Source organism: Bacillus rossius, assembly GCF_032445375.1.
Source record: "Bacillus rossius redtenbacheri isolate Brsri chromosome 9 unlocalized genomic scaffold, Brsri_v3 Brsri_v3_scf9_2, whole genome shotgun sequence".
In the NCBI taxonomy this organism is placed as follows: Eukaryota; Metazoa; Arthropoda; class Insecta; order Phasmatodea; family Bacillidae; genus Bacillus; species Bacillus rossius.
Window position 1 is genome coordinate 37,360,445 of NW_026962013.1, and position 24,998 is coordinate 37,385,442.

Here is a 24,998-nt window from a genome sequence, read left to right on the forward strand (position 1 = left end):
TCGCCTCCGCCTCCTACCCTCCTGCTCGGGGCGATGTTAAGGGTGGGTAGGCGCAGCCCTGCCGAAGGAATTCGTTGCTTGGAATATTATTGCTTAGGCTTGCAGCACCCCATCAGGAGAGGCTTTACGGCAGAATGCCCCTCCCGGGCGCTGGAGGGTTGAAAACGCTGGTGCAGCAATTGAGTAATAAACTCTTTATGTAAATTTGAAATTTTGAGAGCTGGGAGAGTACTGAGCGGGAGGGGAAAAACTATGAAAATGGGGTAGGGAGAGAAAAGTGATGAATTTCGAGAGGTTTTGGAGCTGCAACCTTTTGTTCTTCGCAAGCAAATTTTCGAGAAGGTTATTACGAGACACCAAGGTAGTAGGAGAGTTCGTAGATGTTAATTAATGGATGTTGCACATCGTCAGGAGTTATGCCTGAAAGGGTGGAATGGCCTTTTCTCCAGCGAATTAACTTCATTCAGAGTGTTTTGTAAGAGTTTTACGGTGTTACAAGCGATAAATATCAAGAATTAACTGTCAAATTAGGGTTAATAATAAATGTCCCGAGAAAGTACAGAGGTGACGGAAAAATGGAGACTGTTTTCGAACATCTGCTTAAAAAACCCTTCAACCTAAAATATCCTTGAAAAAATTGTCATTTTTTGGCCCTCTGAATACCTACAGAAACCCCCTTGAAATCTTTCTTCGAAGGACAAATCCTTACATGACTCCTTTTGGCCTGTCAAAGACTTACGGCGCTCCCTTTTTTAGAAAGTTGACGATAATCAATAGTTTAACGAACTGAGGTCCATGTTTATTCTGGGCATAAATAATATGAACGGATCGATTTGTAACACGTAGAAATTAAAATTTGCTTAGAAACAGATAGCGAGGAACCTGTAAATACAAATAAATGACCACCGAAAATGTATTTTTTTATACACCAGGATGTGTTAGTGTCGTAAGGATTTAGATATCCTTTCACAAATAGTTTTCCACTAAATAGAAAATCTTTGGTTGAGGCTGCATCGGTAAAGAAAAATGCTGGAGTCTCTTTACATAGCAAGCAGCAAGCATGCCTCGTATTGATTTTCTACGTCCCTGAAATTGAAGGTCTTATACTGTGTGGATGCGCTGTCAATTGTTATAAACGAATTCTATTGCTATGCGAGGGAAACGATAAAGGTACTTAACAAAAGTTTTAACTTCCGTGTGGTAAGAAATGACAGTAGCTCAACCTGCACGCAATATAAACCAATCCTAAAAGATGTCCTAAATATAGACGCGTATTGAGTGGCAAATTGTCACAGTTTTTCTTACACAGATTCTTTCATTACTGGTTACAACTGGCGAGAGGTAGTTTTCCCGCACTTTACTGGGCCAAGGATAATAATGCCTCTAGGTCGACAGCTATTATATAAATAACTTGACGCGAAACATTTTCGCTAAGTGTGTTTAAAACTGTTCATGAAGTCAATGACTTGACATTAATTTGAACCCAGGACTCATTGCGCAGAAGCCTGGCAGCCCAACATATGACGCCATGGACAGAAAGAAGTTCTACGAACTAAACAAGTAGGCCTACAGCCATCTCATCGGCTGTCCATTTTGCGTGTCTTTGACGGGCACGGAAATTCTTCCCAAGGATGAGCTGCAGAGGTTCTTCGAGAAAAAACGTAATCGCATACTTCAGACGTACTCATTTACTTCTGTAGCTAATATACATAAATTTCAGTAGATTACCATAGAGACCTAAAACAACTTGCGTAGTTATCTGAAAACAGAATAAACTCCACACACTTGTACACGGATAAGTATAGGTGTCTATTGTTCATTGGCTGCTGCGAAATTTCACCTTACAAACAGGACTTTAAATTATTGAGTTCGTAATGTAGCAAGTACAGGTAGGTCTATTTCTTGACATTCCCCTAAGGACAATAAACTAATACCAACATTACAAAATCCCAATTACTCAATCACATTTCATTGGCTCCTGCAACATTTCACCTTACAAACCGGTATCTATAGATAAAGCCACGATTATTTCGTGGATTCATTGGGTAGGTCAAGTTTATATGAAGATCATATATATATATATATACAAACATACACACACTTCAAGTTGGTGATTGAACTACAGTGCCCTTGAAGACCCAGGTCAGTTAAAAACAACGAGAAGAGGTGGTTATCCAAGAAGTCAAAAGATGTGACCTAGTTATCGACCAATGATAAGTCTAAAAATGCTTTGTTTTTGAGTGTGTGTGTGTGTGTGTATGTATATGTGTGTGAGTCTATCCTGAATTGAAATAAACATGCTAAACTGTCGTGGCTCTTAACTATAAAGTGTCTAGGCCATGTACATGGTTGCACTTAGTTCTAGGTCGTCCTTATCTTTCGAGGTCGGTAAGGGTGCCGGGAGTGTTTTGACCCCGCAAGTCATGCTGGCCAGGACTAAGGGCATGTCGACCTTGCGGACAAGAGAAGGCGGGAAGCGCAATCCGTGCTGGCCGAGCGTCTCCCCGGCCCGCATTCCTCTGGGAGTTTTCAATCAGCGGGCCGCGACGCCTACGGGCCTCGACTTCTGCGAAGGGTGACGTGAGGGCCGGGGAAAGGGGGGGAAGAAATTCAATTTGGAGGAACGAGCGCTCATTAGCGGTTCGTCGCGTGTGTCTGGGACAAAGTGCTCGGCCACGTCTATCTCCCCCCCCCCCCCCCCCCTTTTTCTCTCCGTTCCGGAGAGATCACGTCTCGGAAGAACACAGCCGTGGAACACCGAGGCATCCAGAAGCTTAAACGAATGACGGTTGGGAAATCAACGTTTCACCGATTTTTTTCTCTAACCTAACTAACTGTATCTGTAAGAGGGGTCCGGGTTAGGGAGGGACCTAGATGCGTCTCAGGCCGAAGCTTATACGCCTAGTCATGCTGGGGTTAGCCATGCAGTGAGAGGGTCTCATCCATCGTGTGCTTTGTTTGGGGATTGGCCAGCCATGGCAGCGATTAGAGCCATTGATAACTGCCTATCTCAAATCTACATTAAAACTATGTTAATCTGGGCCAAATGAAAACCAGCATAGGCACAGGGAAAACCCTGGGCACAGTCATGCAGGGTGCAAAATGTTGTGCATTTAGCAAGCAGGATAATTCTGTTTTTTTTTTTATTTTTTTTATTTTTTTAAGGCACTTGGACCGAGGTCCTCTTTCATATTTTATCCTCAACTGAATTTTTGCAGCCACAGGCGCTAGCGCTACATGACATCTACCCCCTCCCTCCTTTCCCGGCAATCCCCGAACACATATGAAGTTCGCCGCTTGCTCGTACAACCTCACGGTCGGATTAAAAGAAACACCTTGTTGTAAGATGTCGTACCTTTTAACGATTGAGGGATATATTAAACGTCGCTAATCCAACCTTACTAATCTTTCGTTTTGGTTACGGAAACCTATACGATAGAAAACCTAACTTTCTCATGGAAAAAAGGAAAGAAAAATAAAGGGGGACGGACGTAAATAAACAAAGAATTTTTGCAAACATTGTGCAAACAATGTTATTTTAGTAATATATTTAACCTTTCACCTTTAGAAAAGCAAAAAAAGAATCGTAGGTCACGAACGCAGAACTAGGTTTCCAGTTGCGACTTCTTTGATGTAGACGTACTCGGTCGCCTGTACTGGCTGAGTTGGGCGGGCGACAAGCGGCCTTGTGCCTGTTTGGTCACTCGCTCCCCGGCTATGGCCCCCGACACCTGGCCGGTTCGCCCCCTCCTGGGCCGGCGATTGGCGGGTTGTGTCCAGCCACACAGCTGTGGCGTCATTTCGGCGGCGTGCGCGGCTGGAGCTCGAAGTCTGCGACTTGGGGCCTTCGAGAGAAACCAAAGGTCCGGGGAAAATAATTTTTTCGGGCTCTTTCCATGTTATTATTAATGTAAACTTTTCAAAAACCCCACGTTACAAAAAATATCTAGAGATTGTAAATGTTACAGTGGCCATAACTGTAAACATAGTCTGTGCGTTGTAAGGTTTCATATGCATTCCATTAATGACGGACTTGATTTTTATTCTATCAGGGTGAACCCAAGGATTGAAAAAAAAACTCTGAAACTCAACGCCCCCCCTTCCCAACCCGCTCGACGGCTTTATGCCCTTGGGGAAGAAGGAGGGAGGTTAAATGACCCACGCAAGGGAGTTCACGATTTCGACGGCTATTTTATGGGCATTCATTTACTGCGATCGGATTTCGAAACTATAGATGTGTGGTAAAACACTGCTGCGTTGTCTGTGTTAAGTGGTTAGTCGAGTTTCTCTCAGGCACACGAATCACAAGCCATCCACCGCGGAAGCAATGCGCGTCTCTGAATGGCCTGGCCAAATAAGGCAAGTATTTACTTGCAGATAGGCGCCAATTACAAGGAAAGAACTGCTGGCGCAAAACATACGGTACTTGCTTGCGGTCTAATAAGCGTTGAATATTTTCGCATGCCCGTAGATATTTATTTTTAATACGACGTGAAGAGGAAATTTCATGCCCAGGCAAGAAGAGTTATAAAATGTTCCAATATTTGTAAGTGATTCAAATAAACTCTCAACGCCTGTGTATTTAGATTGGAAATATGGTCTTGTGGATCAACAAAACCAAGGGGAGAAAAGGCGCTGAGTGAAACTTTTATTTCCTTTCGATAACTTCAAACATATTTTTTAATTAAAAATTGTTATTAATGGTATGGATTTAACTATTTACTAAAAAAAAAAATTATTTTTGACAACGAACATTCTTTGGCATTGTTTCTCTTAATAGCTGCAAAATGAATCGTTTTTTCTCAATCTCTAATAAGTTTTGCGATGATTGTTATTTAAATCAAAGTAATTGACTCACAATCACAAAGAAAACGTTTGTAATGTAACAAGCTTCCACCCTCTTAAATTCTAGCTTAAGTAAAATAACCATCATAAAACATTCAATAATAGTATAATTATATTTTTTTATCAGTTTATCAGAGGGTTGGCATGTTGTTAGGCTATACCATGCTACAGTAAGTTTTTCTGAAAATAAGATAATTCTTCCCTTATTTTCACAGGATTACTGGGGTAAATGATATATAATGGAATACGTATTGTGTGTGTGCGTTAAGGCCCGTCTACAATTACAATGTCCTAAACTGTGTCCGAAGGACACTCGTCGCTGATTGGTCCACGTGACCCTTTGACGTAATGCGTCAAGTGGGCGAAGGTCCGAACCTACCTGGTCCGAAGACATTCGTCAATTTGAACTTTTTGTCCCAACCTGTGTGCTTCGGACACAGAAAAAGAACAGAACACTCACGATATTTGAATTTCCGGTTCCCGTTTGAAAACGTGGTGTTTGTTTTTGTTATTGAAGGAAATGGAAGGTGTTGTAAGTCACTTATAACTTACATAACATTCATAAGTTCAATCTCAAACTACAAAGCATCAAAACATTTGGTTTGGCACATTTACTGCGCTCTGGTGACAAATTTAGAAATCAATACATTCGGACATCGGACATCGCAATTGTGGACAGGGCAGTTTTCGGTGAGACAATGTGACGTCACTCACATTCGGATAAGGACACGGACCACGCACAGGTTCGGACTATTGTAGACGGGCTCTTTGCGTCGTTTAGATATTGAGTAAGAAAAGATTTGTCTTCTTTACATGATGGAAGGTCTGCGTGCAGTGTGCATGGATTTATTTATAAGATATCCTTACTAATATTATAAATGCGAAAGTAACTCTGTCTGTCTGTCTGTCTGTCCGTTTGTCTGTTTGTTTGTTACCTTTTCCCGGCTGAACGGCTGAACGGATCGTAATGAAATTTGGCAAGGAGATAGATTATATCCTGGGGATGGACATAGGCTATATATTGTCTAAAAAAAAAAATTTAAACGGGTTAAAAAAATATATCTTAATTTTATGTAATGTGTGTCATAGATATACAAACTGTTAGTGTCATTCCTCTATGTCTGCCGAGCAATAGCTTTCAAGCCATTACATTACCACAGAATAAACAATTGTTTATTCTGTGACGTTACGTTTTGCTATTGTAAGGAACTAAGTAGAGAGTAAGAAAAAAATAAAGATATTGACAGTTTGTAGTGTCGCCATATTTGTTTCAATTTTCAAAACCGTTTTTGTATATTACAATTTAAATTTTAGAAAAAAATCATATTTCATAGACACATAAATAGTGAGTGTGTGTCATTTCTCTATGTCCACGACGTCTCGCCGCGTCAATTTTCTCCTTGGGGCGAACCCGTCCGCTTCATTAAATAAACAGCTTTTATCGTTGAATGATTTCATGATTTATTTCATGAAAATCTGCTCTCATAAAAAAGTTAGTTTTATAGACATTCAATAGGTCTCTCTCTCGCTCTCTCTCTCTCTCTCTCTCTCTGAAGATCAATCTATGAATCGTTACAAATTTATTTCCTTTATTTTTTTAGTTTGATTTGATACAATATGATTTCACTAAAAATCAATTTCTACCCTTTCCTATTTCCATTTCTACATTACGAAGTTTCACTTCTTCCACGCGGAGGGACTTCGCGCAATATTTTTGCATGCAATTAAAAACTATTTTTTAATGATGCCAAAGAAGTATAACTTCTCATGCGCGTACCTAAGTACACGTACCCATTTTTTTTATTTATTTTTTTCTATATATATTATTTCTCCCTACCTAGGGCACACATAATTCTTTTAAATTTCACGTGTATGTTTTCAATGTCATTCGCGTTGTACATTTTTTTTTGTCAAATTGGTCATTATTTATACTTTGTTTCATTTTGGAAACATACGTATTTTAGGTATTATGACAAATAAAAAAAATTAGTTTCACTAACATTCTTAGGTTTTTATTGTGTGGATAGTTTCAAGTTTAATATTATGTAGGTACCCTACATAAATTCTTAAACTTATAAATTTCTTCCAAATTTATTCATAGGTTGGTTGGGCCTACTAATATTTTCTATTTGTCAATATTGTTATTTTTTTTACAGTACCTACTTATTTGCAAGGAGTTTGGTTTAGTATTTATAATTTATCTGCTGAGCGTCAAGAGTCTTAGAGCTGCTGAGACCGAAGACCAGAAATATTTATCAATTATGTAATATATTGTTGAAAAAATTTGAATTTTACTATTTCAGGAAAGTTTTTTTTTTTATTAATTAGTATAGTTACGTGTAATTGCCATCTTCCTTTATTTCTTATTAAACATTATGGTTGGTTGATTGTGAGATAATTTTATTTATGTATGTTTTAATTTCATTTAATTTCTTATATATTTTCTTACCTACCTACTTCTATTAAATTTCAGGCGGATGTTAACATTGTCATTCCAGTTGTATAATTTTTTTGTCAAATTAGTTGTTATTTATACTTTTTGTTTCATTTTGGACTATGTGTTTTTATTTTTACTTAATTCAAAGATTTGTGGTGTGTATAGGGAGTGATATCTCTATTAATTTATATACTCCTTTGGATTAGCGGAATATTGCCACCACAGTTTTACATATAAACAAATCCTACAAATGTTTTAAACATTATGACAAATAAAAAATAGTTTCACAAACATCCTTAGTTTTTTTTTTTTGGTGTGTATAGTTTGAAGTTTAATATTATGTATGTACGTAAATTCTTAAACATACAGTTATTTATTAATTTATTTAGATAATTATTCATAGGTAGGTAATAAGCTTTCTATTTGTCAATATTGTTATTATGGTAGATAGGAGTACAGTAAATGCCTACATTCTTATATTACTTTATATCTCTTTCGATTTGGAGTGTTTCCGAGCCATTCGGGGTCCTCAACATCACTCCCCCCCCCCCCCCCAGGTGGTTAAAGCCCCAAAATTTCAAAAGTTTAAAAATATTTTAAAATCTATTTCGATTTTAAGTGTTTTCGAGCCATTCAGGGTCCTCGAACCCCCCGCCCTCCTCTGGGAACAAAGCTCCAAAATTTCGACAATTTCAGGAACTTCAAATATCTATTCTTTCGAGATGGAGTGTTCCAAACCATTCGAGGTCCTGAACATCCAACCCCCCCCCCCCCCCTTCCTCAAAAGTGAAAGCCCCAAAATTTCGAAATATAAGAATATATATAATTGGATGTTGGCATGTATGACGTCGATAAACTCTCACACCGTTTGACCGATCGCCATGAAAGTTGGCACATCGAAGTGTTTTTATCATGGAGAAGGTTTTTATGCTAACCATTTGTTTTGTAACTCACCGCTAGATGGCGCTGTAGCGCATCAACTTCTAAACCTTTCAACCGATTGCCATGGGTAAACAGATAACCATAGGTCACAGATACACAAACAGTAATTATGTGTCATTTCTTAATGTCCACCACACTGGACATATCGCTATCCATTTTGCTGTAACTCGCGGACAATATATCACCCGGTGTTCAGCCCGGGCAAAGCCGGGTACTGCAGCTAGTTAATAATAAATATAACGTACTTCATGGAGATTCTGGTTTTGAATAGGTATCTGTACATCTACATATATACCTCTATAACTAGGAAATAAATTCTTTTCTCTCTGAAATTCTAGCTATTTTGCTGTGTGTGTGAATGTATGTATGTATATATATATACACACACATACATATGTATAACGCACAAAGAGTCTTAAAAGTTGAATTAGTTGTTTACGATCTTAAAAATGTGCATTTACAATATGGTAAGGGTTCTCATAAATTTTGTCAGGCATAAACGTTTTCAATTCCAATTCGTTAACAGCAGGAAATAATATTTTCAAAACATCAACAAAAGTGCAAAACTGCAAAATTAATATTCCTGTAATTAAACATATGTATGTGCATTGTTTCTCATTACCTAGTGTTAAATTACGTATTTCACGTTTTTTTTTTTTTTTAATATTTCTTCACGAAAATCTGAAATAAGAAAGAAACAAAACATGGTGGGTGATATCGAGTTCTATCTTAGCTTATGGTTCGGTCCCGCACGCCTGGTTAGTGATTTCATTTTATTGTCACTGCTATTATTTAAGTGTTATTTGTGAAATATTTAAGCGCCATTTCCCTTTCATTTGTTGTTCTGTCACTAATATGTTCAACATATATTTACGTAGTGTAATATCAAGGCTGTAAAAGGTCGCGTTAGTGTTAATAATTAAGAAAACCTGCGCGAATTTTCACAACCGTTATATTACATTAGTGATTATCTGTTGAAAACACTGGTGACAGAACAACAAGATTATTTTAGAACGAGAAATTTTATAATATGAATGACGAAAGTATGAAAAAAATTAATCAACATGGCTTGTGAGACAGACTTAATGCTGGATGGAAATAAAAAAAAATGTTCCGCTGAATTTTTGAGTTTACGTTTGAAGATCTTTGGGACTTTTTGAATTATTTTTCCGGTGCTTTTTCCTCGGCCGTTTCTTCGATCGGCTTTCCATTCAAGTGCTCCGGGGACTACAGGCCGCAGACGTTTCACGTTTAATATTATTGGGACGAAATAAAAAACGGAAGAAGCTTACCACTTCTCTGTCTTCCGCCATCTTCCCCCTGCTTGCGCGCGCCACATAAAAATATCACTCGTGTTGTACGGGGAAGCTGCGAAATAAAACATGAAACACCGCGTTCTTTTAAAAAATATATTTTTTTTTTCACCTTGGGAAGACTGGATTTCGATATTTGCTTACTTAAATTCCATACAAGCTGTTTAATTTTTCATATCATATGATATTTTTAATACGATATAATTTTACCACTAACATTGAAACAGTTTAAATCGTCCCCGGTATAAATTTTCTCCTTCACTTTAATTTTAGAAAACTAAATAAAGCTGATATTTGTAATTTTTGTTAAAGTGGCATGTTATTTACTGGCAATGGCCAAAATTAACAAGGTTATAAGTCTACAATCAAAACGAGGGTGAAGTGAAGCCAGATTTTAGTCGAAATGTGGGAGGTTTCGTGTTCAAATCTCCATGCAAAGTGTTTCTCCTTACTTCGAAGTTAGGTTAAAATTGATAAAAAAAAATACACTCGTTACAGCATTCAGACAAGGAAGAAAAGCCAAAGAACACTATCTCAAGTAAAAAAAAATAGCAAAAACACTCTAGGCTGTCATACAGTTAATGGTTAGTAAGTGTTAAGTAAATAAATAGTGAATTAATAGGCAGGAACTTCAAAATTTCATATTTACTGTTACTTAGTAAATCACATGTAGGCCTACTTTAAATAATATTGTATTTTATTCGACTGATTAAAATCTATGTTTCCTTAACTATAGTGCGTAGTATTGTGACGATGCCGTTAAAATTAACGTAATTATCTGTTAAATCTCACGAATGCAAGGAATTTTTTAATATCATGAAGCAAGATAGATTTAATAAAATTTAATAACGGAGAAAATATAATGGGCAGCAAATGTGCATTTCTTCTCCCAAACAAAATTCTACAGCAAAGTAAAAGTGTCTGGTTTGATTGACCATCCATTTTACAATAATTTTAAGTTAATTAAATATATTTTACTAACAAAGCCAATTTGGAATAGCTTAAAGCAAAAAGTCATTTTCTTTTTCATTCAATCAACATTCGTGAAATATACGAGCAATTAGAAAACGTCTAAAACCTTTAAGTAAAAATTATATGTATGGAAGTTTACTGTTAATTGTGTTTTTTTATACCGGAGGAAAAATCGATTTTATTCTCGAATACCTAGAATCCAATTACAGCTTGAATGTTTCGCACACAAACTACGTTCGTTACACCGAACAAGGTTGTCGCTTAGCTTTCGGGCGCGTTCCGAAACCCTAAGCACACCCCAACGTCCCTTTACCGGTCCTCGGGTGTAAGTTAACTTTTCTACAGAATAATTGGTTCCTTTGAGTGGAGGGATGTAATTAACGCCATTAATATCCTCCATCTCCACTATCTCCTTACCGCTGTTTTTAGCTGTGATCGTAAAATTCCATGCCCGAGGGAGAGGGTTAGGCTGGCTTTCCCCCTTCCCCTACCCTCGTTTTCGTTAATCCGGGGCTTAATCAACGTCGTCCAAAAGATAAGCTGCGCAAAAGGACGCGGCTACAAACGAATCCACAGCCGAGTGCAATAGGTGCGAACCAAACAGTTTACAACATCTTCTTTCCTTTTCTAATTTAATGAGGAGACAGTGAAATTTTTTTTCTCCCTTTCTCTCTTGCTACATATACTCGCCTACTCCCTCCCTCCATTACCAGATCCAACATTATTGCTTTTTATCCTAGTAAACTGGTAACGCCACGAGCTTAGAATCTAAGTCCAACATGTAACAGGGTGGCCTATATTGAGGTTCATACAGTTAAAACAAATGGCGGGCGTTTGTTACTTGGACCAAGCAACTTTCTGTGCTCTTACATGTTTGTATACAAATATGTATATATAAGTAAAGGTTACATTTAATATTATGTTCATATAGTTATTTCATGCAAGGGTAGTTTATTTGAAATATTAGTGTTGGGATGCCGTGATAGATTTGTTTTCTTTTTTTGAAGTTATAAGAATATTTATTCTTTTTGATTTACAAGGCCAATATTATATATATATATATAACTAAAACTAGTTTTAATTATTTTCATAGCTTATTTGTTTATATTATATATTTGTTTATATATGTTTAAAATATGTATTTAACTCGGTCACACCTCCAAATTTGTTTTTGAGGCCCTTTCTTTGTGTGTGTGTGAGTTGATGGTGGTTTTTGGGTCTAGGGACCATGAAACGAAACACTATATAAAATTATTCTGGAAGTCGCGCAGTGGTAACAACTACAATATATAGGTAGTCATTCTTCTAAATCCACCTAAAAGAGGAGGCGACGTAGAATGGGTCAACAGAAGAGCTGAAGTGATAACAATTAATCTTCCCAGTTAAAACAAAACTACCTCGGAATAAATTTTTCATGGAAATTTCATCTCACAGGCAAAACACAGCCAGAGAAGTTTCGTAAAGTTTTCCGTCATTTCCCGCTTTTTCCTTTGTAGTGCCGACATAATTTTTTCCGCGGTACATTTCTTGTCGTTCTGCTTTCACTTCCCCAAGACTTAATTTATTAATTTTCCCGTGCCTTTCATCTTAACTACGAAATTTGTTTGCATTATCTCATCAAAAGGAAGGTTAATAAGAAAACCATATCTTGTTTCATTTTATTTAATAAACTTGAATTTGAATGATGTTAAGACATTTATTTTGAATATTAATCTGGCTTGCCTGGATAAATTCCTGCTTATTTGCTACACCCTAACAGTATATTTTAAGAATAGTTTATTTTCTCGTCAACTCAGGCTTTTATTTATACTGGAAAACAATGATGAATGACTAACTTGACACCGATAAAATGCCAATATGGCTGGATATTTGCCATTTGATAAACATTAAATATCTTAGAGTTATCAAATGTTTACGTTCAACAGTTTTTTCTACGATGACCTAACTTATTTATATTTACGTAAAACAGACATTCGAAAATTTGAGCGTTTATTAACGAAAGTATTGAATTCTGAGAGGTAACAGAATGTTGTAGCATGAGCACTTCAAAATTTCTTAAATTTTACTTAAAGCGGACATTTTTATACCCCCTACTCCTTTTCAATATTTTTCCCTTCCCGGAAAATCATTCCTTACAAATAAACTGATAGTCACATTATATATATAAAAAAAAACAGATTTAACTGACACAATAAAGTCTGAGAAGTCACTGAGATTTTATTATAATAGCAATGCTAAGTTAGCTCTGCGTTAGCGAATTATTAGTTACATTTTGTTTTGTAAAATGTTTTATTGTTTAGCTAAGTATATTATTGTATGGATATAAATAAAAATACATATTTAACTCTTTACAAACGTCATTCATTTAAATACTTAAAGAATAAAACAATAGATCAAAATATAATTTTTTTATGTTAACGCCAAAGTTTTTTAATATAACCATTTAGACTACAACTGGGTGAGGCTTAAATGAACATTTTCTACGGACCAGCTTATGATCTACTTTAAGTATACTTTGACCACAAACGTCCTTTAATCAAAAAGATGTAAAAGTTAAAATTCTTGGGAGAAAAGTAGGAAAAGTACCTAACATTGGAACATTTTCATGTATTTGCACAAATGCGAATTACTAAAAATATGTAAAAGTTTATAAGTGGTGACATTTGTAAAATATAAAAATTAAATTTTAAAAAGGCTAAAAAAATTTGCAATACTCCCAATTAAATTTCCAGTTCAGCTTATCTTAACTTTTAAGAACGATTATAGCCAAAATGAAAGATTTTTGATAAATTCTATAGTTTACAAATTATTTCACCAACAAAGTTTCTAAAAGCTCTAAACAAAATAAAATCCAGCAACGACATTAAACTAGTGTCACGCACTTTAAAATAACTAAAGGTAGAGTGCAGACCAAATAAATTGAGTTTAGCCTGGATCAGCTATGATCAAGAATGGAAAAAAATTAACTCTGTCAAATCTCACATATTCGCAATTTGGAACACATCCAATATTATTTCGCACGTGCACGGAAATTTGCTGTAGATACCGTGTAATCATTGGAGCACAATAATTATGAAGTTTGAGCTTTGAAAATTAAAAACGCTGGAATAATATTTCTGATGTGTAAACATCTTAGCTCACGGTATACTGCATTTGGTATGAGTAATTTCGTGAAAATGTAACGGAAGTCGATGAACGTAAATGTGACACAAAGATGGCGGACCCACGTGTAGTAACATAAACCTGTATATAGTCACTTTCGTAAACATTATGGGACATACCAAACATATTAGTGTGCCAAATGAAACTTTATGGTAGTGAAACTACCCTGGAATATATTTGGTAAAATATTAGGAAAATTAGGACAACTAGAAGATCTGATGTAACGACCCAAATGACCTGTAGCCACGCGAGTAAGGCAAAACTGTCAACTGTTGGAATAAAATGTGTTACAGTTGCGCTGTGAATCTCATTCTGACATAGTTTATGTTATGTATAAGAAAATAAACTACGATCAAAAAGTGAAGGGACAAATTTTTTTCTTAACATGTTGCCAACCTAACCGGAGAGTGAACACGTTCTTCCATTACCAGTTTACGGGCTGTGATTTTTTTTTTTTAACTGTTGGTAAACACGAAAGGATTGTAAATGCTGCTCTGCGTCTCCTCCGGGAACACAACAAGGAACTACGTGCTTCCTCGCATTTAGGTGAAACATTCCGCTTTTATATCCAATGCAAACTCGTGGATAACGTCCACGAGTTAAAAAAAAAAGTTTTTTTGTTTGTTTGTTTATTCCGCCGTGGAGACAATCTGCAAGTATACATTGTGGAAAAAAAAAAAAACTTTGAAAGCAACGAATCAGCGTCTATTCAAACAGTGATGAGGAATTTGCGGCATGCACGAGGGACAAAGGGAAGTATTGGAATTTCGTGACACATGAAATACAATAAAAAAAAAATTATTAAAAAATGGTTGTTTGAAAAACTGTTTGAAAAAATGTAATTTGTAACAAAATCTAAAATTTGCGTACAAATTTGTGGTGGCGTGAGCGACAGTGTTGCTGAGAAACGTATGCCAAATCTAGCCTTCCTGTCGCAAAAATATAGCCTTTAAACTCTGTAACGCTGTTGAAACATTCGCCATACAAAATATTTTTTTTATAGTTTTGCATAAGTTTGTTTTATCACAAACAAAATAGTTTTATTTACAATTTATTTTTCTGTGTGTGAAGCAGAACGAGAGCTATCAGAGCAAACTTGTGGTATAATGACGGCAGATTGAGTTAATTAAATTTTCACCCCTCAGTATAGCTGCAGCGTCAAGAAGCAAGAGAAGACATGCGACCGGAGTCGTCATGAAATTTTTAATCTGGAGCGCCTCGAGCCTAACATGGGAAAACGAATGCTTTGTCATGTCACACGCGTAGCAGTTAGGGGAGAAAGAGTGACAAAAAGGACCGGGGGTAGGGGTGGGGGTAGAGGTTTGGAAGAAAAGGAAGGCAATTAGCCGTTCTTAATTGGATTTTACTTATGAAAAGTTAACATAGCGACGAGTGAATTTTTTTCTTGCCCCCCTCTCCTCTTTCCCCTCCGACGAGGGTCAACGGATTTTTTTTCGAGAGATTTGGCGTCGCGGCGGGTTTTTTACGACCAGGAGCTGCTTCGACGGCGAAACAGGGGCGGGTGCTGGAGAATTGAAAATAAAAAATACATACAAACAGCGACGACACGCAACCAATTTCACAAGTTAACAAGTCGAGGTGGGTATAGTATAGTTATCACGCGCTCGCTACAGACACTGTAAACATATATACATTTTTTTTTATAAATGGAACAGAAATATTCATGGAAATAAAAGATACTTGTAAATTTGTACATTCACATCAAAACAAACTGTATTACTACAAAACAGTGTTAGCAGTAATATAATGCTGAGTTCGCATTCTTACGCGGGCATTTATGCTTGTGTTGTCGCAGTACCTCCAATAGTTGAAGTTGTTTGTAATCCGTTCCCTGAACAGCTTTCAGTATTAACTGCTTACATTAATAAGTATAATAAAACAAAATAAAGCCCAATTATTACATTTTCAATAATTTTTTTTTTGTTTAAAAAAATATGCTTGAATGAAACATCAATTAAAGTATAAAATTGCGCACCAATTTTCGTAAGAAATACTCGGTATTATATCGAGAAAAAAAACCATATTTTGTATATGCAAAAAAAAAAAAAACCTTAGGCGTGTGTTGTACAAAGTTACAACTTCTTTCTTGTAATATTGGCAACTGGTTTTCAAAGAAATCTTTTGTAACAGTACAGAATTATTTTTTTTTTCTGTGTACCTCAATGCTCTCCTAAAGTTCGTACTCCGACAGAACAAAGTCTCTCTTGACCCACATTTGATCGACATCTAGCTCGCTGTTTGGTGGAATAAAACCCTTGGAACCGTTAAAGATTCGCTCCAGTTACAAACAACTTCCCAGCGACTCACAAGCAAATTAACACGAACACGTGTCGCGAACACATTTCACGACGAGGAGGGTAGTTTCGTGCATGTTTCATGTCCTGGACTTATTCACGGGAACCCTTGGGCTTACGTTTAACTACACACAGAAGAACATATTCTGTACGCTTACAAAACATTCCTATAGAAACCAGTTGGCAAGAAATAGTTTTTAAAAGTATAAGAAAAATATTAATTCTTATACAGCACAATATTATGGTTATTTTTGCACGTATGAAATACGTTTTGCGAGATAATTTTGAGTATTGCTGACAAAAATTGATGCACTTTTTTAACCATGGGAAAAATAATCGAATAATTAATAATTGGATTTTATTTCGTTTTATTGTGCTTATTAATAAGCGCAGTTAAAACTGGAAAGCTATTCACGGGACGGTTTACAAAAACTAACTGTTGGAGGTTCTGGGACAACCCCAAAAATAAATTCCCGGGTAAGAATTGGAACCCAGTATTACTGCGAAGACTATTTCGTAGTGATACAGTTGTTTTCATGTAAATGTACAAATATCTATACATTTACACGAATATTTCTATTCCATTTACAAAAAAAAATCCCTTTTCGGCACAGCGTACATGTGTAGTTAGATTTCGAAGTACCCATTTCTTCTCGCAATATTTTGTAAACTTCTGTAAACTCCTGGAACATTTTAAGAACTTAATGTAGCCTACATAACATCCTATATTTTCGCCAATATTTTAAAAAAGATCGATTTAACGTTTTCTCATATTCTATAATATTCTAAAATATTTTGAATGTTTTAACTTAATATATCCAGCATTGAATGTCTAAAGGAAATTCATACTATGTTTACTAATGTAGTTATGCAACTATTTTTGGTCTTAAAACGCAATTTTTCATCCCTTGCACTAAAAAGTGATAGTATTTTTTCTGGACAAAAGTATGAGGTAACAATAAGATGGTTATTAACAAATACCTTTTCTTTTCAACCCCTGTTTTTAATGTAATAGTTCGTTTCATCAAAAAAGCTGAGATGTTTTACAATAAATCATAATAGATTTGATAGTTTAAAAAAAGTAATGAAATTTTGTCTTTCTACCCTTGTTATTTCCACTATCGCGTCTGCTGCTTCCGCATAGCACGCAAACATAACAAATGACAGCAAATGAAATTGAATTTCACGGTTACGAAATATTAATTTAATTTTTTTTTTAAAAATTGACCTTCGAGATTACAACACGATCAGGATTTACTTGTATAGTTAAAATAAACTACAAGGTAATCATATAAAACTAAATATTCTTGTACCCGAAACAGCTTGTAACGTTTTTAGAACATAAACAAACATGGCTACCACCGCAGTCGAATACTCTGCTTCTATTGGTCGTGCGGAGTCTTGCAGACGGAAGAGCTCAGCGACGAGCTAATCCGCGCGGTCGCGTATCCGCATGCGTCAATGCCATTGTAGGAACTCTGTTCCGTGAGATCCGTCTCCGCTCCCGTGTGACCGCAGAACAATTATAATTAATTTTTTTATAATAGTTTATTTGCAATGTTAAGGATTATTTTTTTAAAAGTAGAATTAATTTTTTACCTTTTGTATCAGGGTATATTTAATTCATTTATTTATTTTTCTCGAATTGAATTGATCTAATACATTGTGTTATTTAAAGTTATAAATTTATTTATTATTATTTATTAGTTGCGAAATGCTATTCGTAATTTAATACATCTAGTTTTCTTATAATTGAATTCAATGAGTGTTTTTTTTATTTTATATAATTATTTTATTTTTTGTTAATTTCTTTAAGGTAGGAATAAGGGGGATTAGCTCCTTATTTATTTTATAAATGTTATTTTATTATATGCTAGTGCTCGGCGCTGTCTTGCCTCTGGCCCAGCGCGGACAGCAACGAGGCCAGGCGGGCGGCGTCTGGGACGCGCTGGAGATGGTTGACTGTGGTCCAGGCAGCTAGGGGATGAAGCATGACGGCTGAAAGGGAGGGGGGTAAAGGGCGCGCTGATTTATCGGTGGCAGCAGGCGTCCCTTCCCCCAGGCCCGTAAAGCCGCGTGGATTAAGGGGAGGAGGCCCCGCCCTCCCGACTGTTGGCAGCTGTTTAGGACCGCGCCCGTCTCGTACCAGCGACACCGGAAGCAACGCCCCCATCGAGGATTGAAGACATCGACCTGACTCCAGGAAAAGGTGGATCCAAGGGGAGTACATCTTCAGCGCGGAAAATGGAAGGAAAAAAAAATAGTTTATGGACACGAGCCTACCTGGGCACACACACTATACTTGCATTACACCCTTATCTTAATTCCCTACCACATGATGTTTTGGTTACCGCTCAAATCCCACAGCTGTCCTATGCTCGACGAGAAGACCGCGTCCCAGTTCACAGCCTTGCGCTTAGAGGCGACACCGCGCTGGAATCACCAGCGAACGTCGCACTTGTCATCCCGCCTCACCAACACAGAACACCCTTTGTCTAGGCGGGGGCCCTAAACTTAAGGAGTCACGAGTGTTTCTGTTTTATTTTTCCACATTAGCCTTATTTCTTAGGACAAAGATTAAAATGCAAACATTTTAAATTGCGTTGTAATAAACTCGCAGGTGTCTCTATATGCCCTGAAGGACAAAAAAAATTAGATAATAACAATATTAATATAATTCAATCACACGCAATCCGGAAAGAAAGAAACTGACACAGAGCGAAAGACGACTTTTCACTTACAAGTGCCTTACGCCAGAAAATACCAGGAATTTTCCAGAACTTCAGCAATTCCGCAACCGCCTCCAGCTGTGGAGTGATACACTTAGAGATTCCACTCTGGTTATAAACTGGTTAGCAAAACAAGCCGTAGCTGTGTAAAGCCTCACGCTAAAATGTTGTTAATAGCTCGAAGGGAACACGCTAGAAAGAATCGTAAGTATTATTAAGCAACATGATAAAGACAAAACAGTCATAAATAACCATCATGATATCCATCATAACCACAAATGTTTCGCTATCCGGAAAGAACAGGGAAGAAACGGGTCATTCTCATTTTGACTTCAATTAAGAGTTCAGATACACGATAACATGCACATACCCACTCGTTATCACTTCTTACTTCCATGCATCCAGCCCCATAAGCCGTGACCTCATTAAAGTGATTAATTCCGACAAGTGATTGGAAGAAATCCGTCTGTTTTGCACCACCATCCCCTCAATTTAACCCCCTTCCCACTGTTTTTTCCTGCAATTAAATTATTCTCAAGAATACAGAGAAAAGGCGATATGATAAGCCATCTCTCTCTCCTTACGATGGCGTCCTGCCAGCAGATGCAAGATCATATGGCGAACAGCGATAAAACTGAAACAACTTCGAACATAACTCGAACACAAAACAAAACAACTAATGCAACGAAATTCACCTGAATTACCTGTTTCTGTCTATTAAAATGTGAAATTAAATTTTTGACCATTTAACTAAGACTTCTATTTGCAAAATTTAAACGCTGTTTACTATGTATACATTTAATTTTTTTAAATCTTATAACCTATGAATTTTCCCCCTGACTATACTGAAAAAGTAAAGAAAGTTCAAAAATGTATTAGTATTTGATGAATGCAGCAATTTTATTTACTATACATACGTAAGCGATATATAAAATAAATTTAAAATAAAAACTATTAAAGCTATATACATACATACATACATATATATATATATATATATATATATATATATATATATATATATATGTTGTGAGGAAGGACCCGTTCACGAAGTTCTCCGATGCGTTTGAGTTTTGCAGCTGCGTCTAGGATTGCGACATTTCTTTTCCTATTTTTGAAAGGGCGTGGGGGTGGAGGGTTATTGACAAATAAGGGAGGGTTATTATTCTGTGGTTGCGAGTCCTCACCTCATCAAGTTCATGTGGCGAGAGTCGCGAAGTTATGGGATCCGGGGGAGAGAAAGCTACTCAAATTTCATAAGCAACCACGTCGGTAAACTTTTCGAGACCCGCTTTAATCTTGGACTTGAAACTTTGTTTTTTATTCATATCGTTTGGTGAACAGCGAGGAGGTCATTAGATACGGTAGCACGCGAACACATACACTAGGGATGTTCGGCAAGAAATCGGTCCTTGCCCATAGAAAAAAAAAAAAACCATCATACACAGAATAATTTTTTTTTTCCGTACCTTTACAAAATATTCTTTTAGAAACCATTTGCCAAGAAATAGTTTGTAATACTTCAACAAACTTATTATAACTTTGTACGGCACATGGCTATATTTATTTTTGCATGTATAGAATACATTGTTTCTCGAGATAATACTTAGTATTTTTTTACGAAACTTAGCGCGTAATTTTATTTTTTAATTTGAATTTTCATTCGAGCATACTTTTTTAAACAATGGAAAAGATAATCGAAATTTCAACAATTTGACTTCATTTTGTTTAATTATGCGTATTTATGTGCGCAGTTAGTAGTGGAAATCTGTTCAGGAAACGGTTTACAAATAACTTGAACTGCACTGTTAAAAATTTTACCTTCAATTAACGAAGAACTCAGGTTAAAAAATATTCCGGGATCTTCGTAAACTTACTGCTATCTTCGTAAATATACGGACACTGATTTCACTTACTTTGGACAAGAATCCAAAAGAATATTCTTGGTATATAAACAAATAATTAAGAAACTGTATAACTCTATAGTAAAAACACTCTTTTTTTACACATACAACTCGGAACACGAAATATGGTGTAGTTTCTACGAAGATTAAGTAATTTTAAATTACGAAGAAATCTTCGTTTATTTGAGTTAATTTTTTCGTTGAAAAGTCTGTAAATTTGCTGTAATTTCTAACAGTATGGTACTGGGACAGCACAAAGCATAAATGCCCAGGTAAGAATACAAATCCAGTATTACTGTGAACACTATTTGATAGTGATACAGTTGTTTTCATGTAAATGTACAAATGTCTGTAATTTTAAATGAATATTTATGTTACGTTTACAAAAAACAAAATTATAATGCAACATTTTCCTGCGATGATATCACTAAACAACGAAGAGCTCAAGTCAGGCTGGCGGGGACTCGTACGCTTATCCTCTGGAATGTACGACCATTGTCTTGCCACTGTGCCACCTGGCTCTGTATGTGTTGACCGTACCCCATTTAGCCTTCTGGCGTGATATCTAAAAAAATGATGGCGAACCATCGTAAGCTTCCGATAAAGGTTTGAAACGCATGAGGTTGTATAAGGCTGGAATTTACTTAAAACGTATGTTACTGAATACAGAAAAAACAGATTTGTAATTATGGGGGTTTTACCGTCGCATTACGAAGTCGATGAATAGTTAAGTTTACGTGTGAGGGGCTATTAGGTTGAATAATCGCATAGAGCGACCATCAATTTTACTGTTAACTGGCTCCATAGTAATGAATTTTACCTCAGAAAATAATCATTCACTTATTAAAAAAAAATTGAAAGTGACATGATTAAAACTTTTTTTTTAAATTGCCCGGCACAGAGCTAGACGCGATTATATTCAGGATAAAGGTAACAAATGTTTATCATTTCCGTGACATTTTTTAACTCGAAAATTGTGATCAAACAAATAAATAGTGATTAATATACATGATTAACCCTGAAATAATCTGAAAATGTAATAATTCCATAACTTATTAGAATATTTAAGAATAAAAATTCCCATTATAAAAAGTTAAATTTTCTTAACAAGCCCAGTTGTTACCAGGAGAAAAATATATATATATATATAAAATTTTACAAGGGAGAGAATATTTGCTTGGACAAAAAAAAAAAATATTGGGGCCTTAGCCAAGGTAATTTCAAACCATTGTGTAAGTTTTTTGACCGGAAGATAGAAAAGATTGGGGTAAGAAGTTCGGGAGTTTGTTTATGCAATTTTTGACGTGTTAATTATTACACTCAAATTTAAAAAAAAAAAAAAAAAACCTTACCTATCTGTATAGTACAGCATTTTTTATTGCTTGAATAAAGATTGAAGTTAATTACTCGGTGATGTGTTGATGACATCTATTATGAATAATACTCACTACATGGTGACAATTTTACGATTTTCCTTCAACATATTAAACACTTACGTTGAGGCCGGGCCCCATCAGAGTCCCAAATCCCACTGCAAGCATCAACTCTTGTTACCTTCCACAAGGTAAACACTTGCCCAGTTGGGGCCTAACCTGCATATTCAATTTTAAAAAAAGGGATAAAAGTTGTCAGTTTATTCATACCCGCTAACATGAAAGGTAAGCTTCTTCATGTCCTTAAATGTTTGTGTGTAGAATCTTAAATTAACGTCTCGTGACCACACACGGTCTCAACGTCTCTGCGCAAAGTTCCTTGCACGCACGCGGCACGCAAACAGCTGCGTTGCTGGAGTTAGCTTCGATCAGAACACTGGCATGGACGGGGCGAGGGAAAAGTACCATAATGGAAAACTACCATAATGGCAGTTTTCCCCTTGGCCTTTTCGAAACAGGGGGGAAAAGTACCATATTGGAAAACTACCATAAGTTAAAAGGACGAGGGGGAAAACTGCCATATTTTCGTATACACTCCATGGAATGAGTACCACGGCTTTGCTCTCAGAGTAGTGTATAGAATACGTCGTTAGGTAGCGCTGGCAACACCAGCAGTTTATTTGGTTCACTTAAAAGGCTACAGATAGCACTTCTGGCGGCGAGTTTAAGGAAACCGACGTGTAAAATAAATATGGTAGTTTTCCATTATGGCATTTCCCCCCCCCCCCCTGTTCCGCGGAGGCCGAGGGGAATTCTGCCATTATGTTAGTTTTCCATCATGGCATTTTTCCCCCCTGTTCCGCGGAGGCCATGTGGAATTCTGCCATTATGGTAGTTTTCCATTATGGCATTTTCCCCCCCTGTTCCGCGGAGGCCGAGGGGAATTCTGCCATTATGGTAGTTTTCCATCATGGCATATTTCCCCCCTGTTCCGCGGAGGCCATGGGGAATTCTTCCATTATGGTAGTTTTCCATCATGGCATATTTCCCCCCTGTTCCGCGGAGGCCATGGGGAATTCTGCCATTATGGTAGTTTTCCATTATGGCATTTTTCCCCTTGCTTCAAAGGTGGCCAGGGGGAAAACTGCCATTATGGTAGTTTTCCATTATGGCATTTTCCCCCTTGCATTGAAGGGTGCCAGGGGGAATACTGCCATTATGGTAGTTTTCCATTATGGTACTTTTCCCCTGCTCCCGTGGATGGCAAGGCGAAAACTACCATAAGGGAAAAGTACCATAAATGAAAACTAAAAAATTTGTTATTAACTACAGTAATCATCTGTTAATTCAATATATATAATTTTTAATACATTTATATGTACAATTCTATACATAATTATTTATAATTATGTATATTTAAAATTATATAGTCAAATTTCTAATTTTCTAGCTAACTCGATTTTTTATTATAGTAAAACCAGAAAAATTATTTTATTTGGAAGTGTTTAGTGTGAAATTTATAAAGCAAGCTAAATGCTTAAACCAGAAGTCTACCTATGTAATTGGATTCCATTTTTTTTTCCTTTTTTAATCTAAGTGTTGGTAATTAATTATAATAAAATTAAACATATCGCTGTTGGCAATCAAAGTTTCGTTGTTAATGGGCTTACAACCCACCAAATTGTAACTATAACCACAGGTAGGCTGGCTTTTAAGGGAAAATATTTGTAGGCAGAGTAAGATATAAAATTTAAGATTTTTATAGAAATGTTTCTGAGGGGAAGTGTGGTCGCACACGGAAATTTTTTTTTCTCACAAATATTGGGTCAAAATCATTTTTTTACGTCTTTCCGTGGACAGTTATTATTATGTTATTTTACGTGTTCTTAGGTTAAAATTGCTATGTATGAAAGTTAACCCATTCACTAACACTGCTTATAATGGTCTTAATATGTGTTTAATAATGTAGCTACTCTATAATTATGCATATTATGTGGCCGTTTTTATTTATCTAACTAATAAGGTTAATATTTATTAAAAAATAAACAATAAAATAATTTATTTCTGTAAAAATATTTAAAATAGATAAGAAACTATAGATGTAAGACAATTCGGGGGAATGGTGAATGACCCTTCTCCTTTCGACTAAACCCTACATTTACTGTGTGTGCACTTATTAATAATAACTGCCTTAATATTTTAGTGCTCATCATTCATATGGCGAGGTTCATGATTTCTGTACGAGCCCCCGGAATGACTAAAATATAGAGCACAGAGTCGGTACCAAATAGTTTGGGACCCACTATCATTATGTCTTAAAAATCGGCGCACAATGGTGTGGCGTAAAAGTTTATCTTTACTTTCGCTTCCGAAAACCATGGGAAGGTTAAAATTCAAGAGAATAGTTTACGTTAATATTGCCCATTATCTTTCGGTAGGCTTTAAAAATTAATCTCAATACTTTAATAAAATTGTAATGCTACCGACTTGGTTTCACTTTTCTGGTAAATGCAACGAATTTTAAATGGAGATGTCATGACACAAAGTTGAAGCACAATTTTGACTATACAATTCGGCCTTTTGTGTTTTCAGTGATAAGTATTGGAAGTAATGTATTTCTGAGCACTAAAAGTATTATTTTTGTTAGTACTTATCAAATAAAATAAAAAATACCTATTGCAATACTTTTATTATACTCCAATTTCCAAAATAATCCAGTTTATTTACCTCTCGAATAAATATGGTTGTAAATGTTTTTATAAATTTTTGTTACGAATTGCAACCTCAAACTAAACGAGGTATGGATGAAATGTTACTTTATATCGTTCTCAGACACTGCAACGAATGTCTGTCTTTCAGCTAGTGTTTTTGTGGTTAGTATAACCTGGCTAGTACCCGTGGCTGCTAGGATACCGTGCCTACAAGCCTTTAATTTGTGGATAGTTACATGTTTCTTCAGGTGTTTGGCTTGTAAATATTGTGTGTAATTTAGTGTATAGTGTTTGG

The 24,998-nt window shown here is 36.2% G+C and overlaps 1 protein-coding gene across 1 annotated transcript in view; it reads right to left on the reverse strand.

The window, feature by feature from the left end:
- LOC134542905 (collagen alpha chain CG42342-like) overlaps positions 1 to 3,800 on the reverse strand; it is a 149,258-nt gene extending 145,458 nt beyond the window's left edge. The window contains exon 1 of the mRNA XM_063387491.1: positions 3,644 to 3,800. Coding sequence (XP_063243561.1) covers positions 3,644 to 3,800 — 157 coding nt within the window. The remainder of the gene's footprint in view (positions 1 to 3,643) is intronic.
- Positions 3,801 to 24,998: the final 21,198 nt, after the last annotated feature.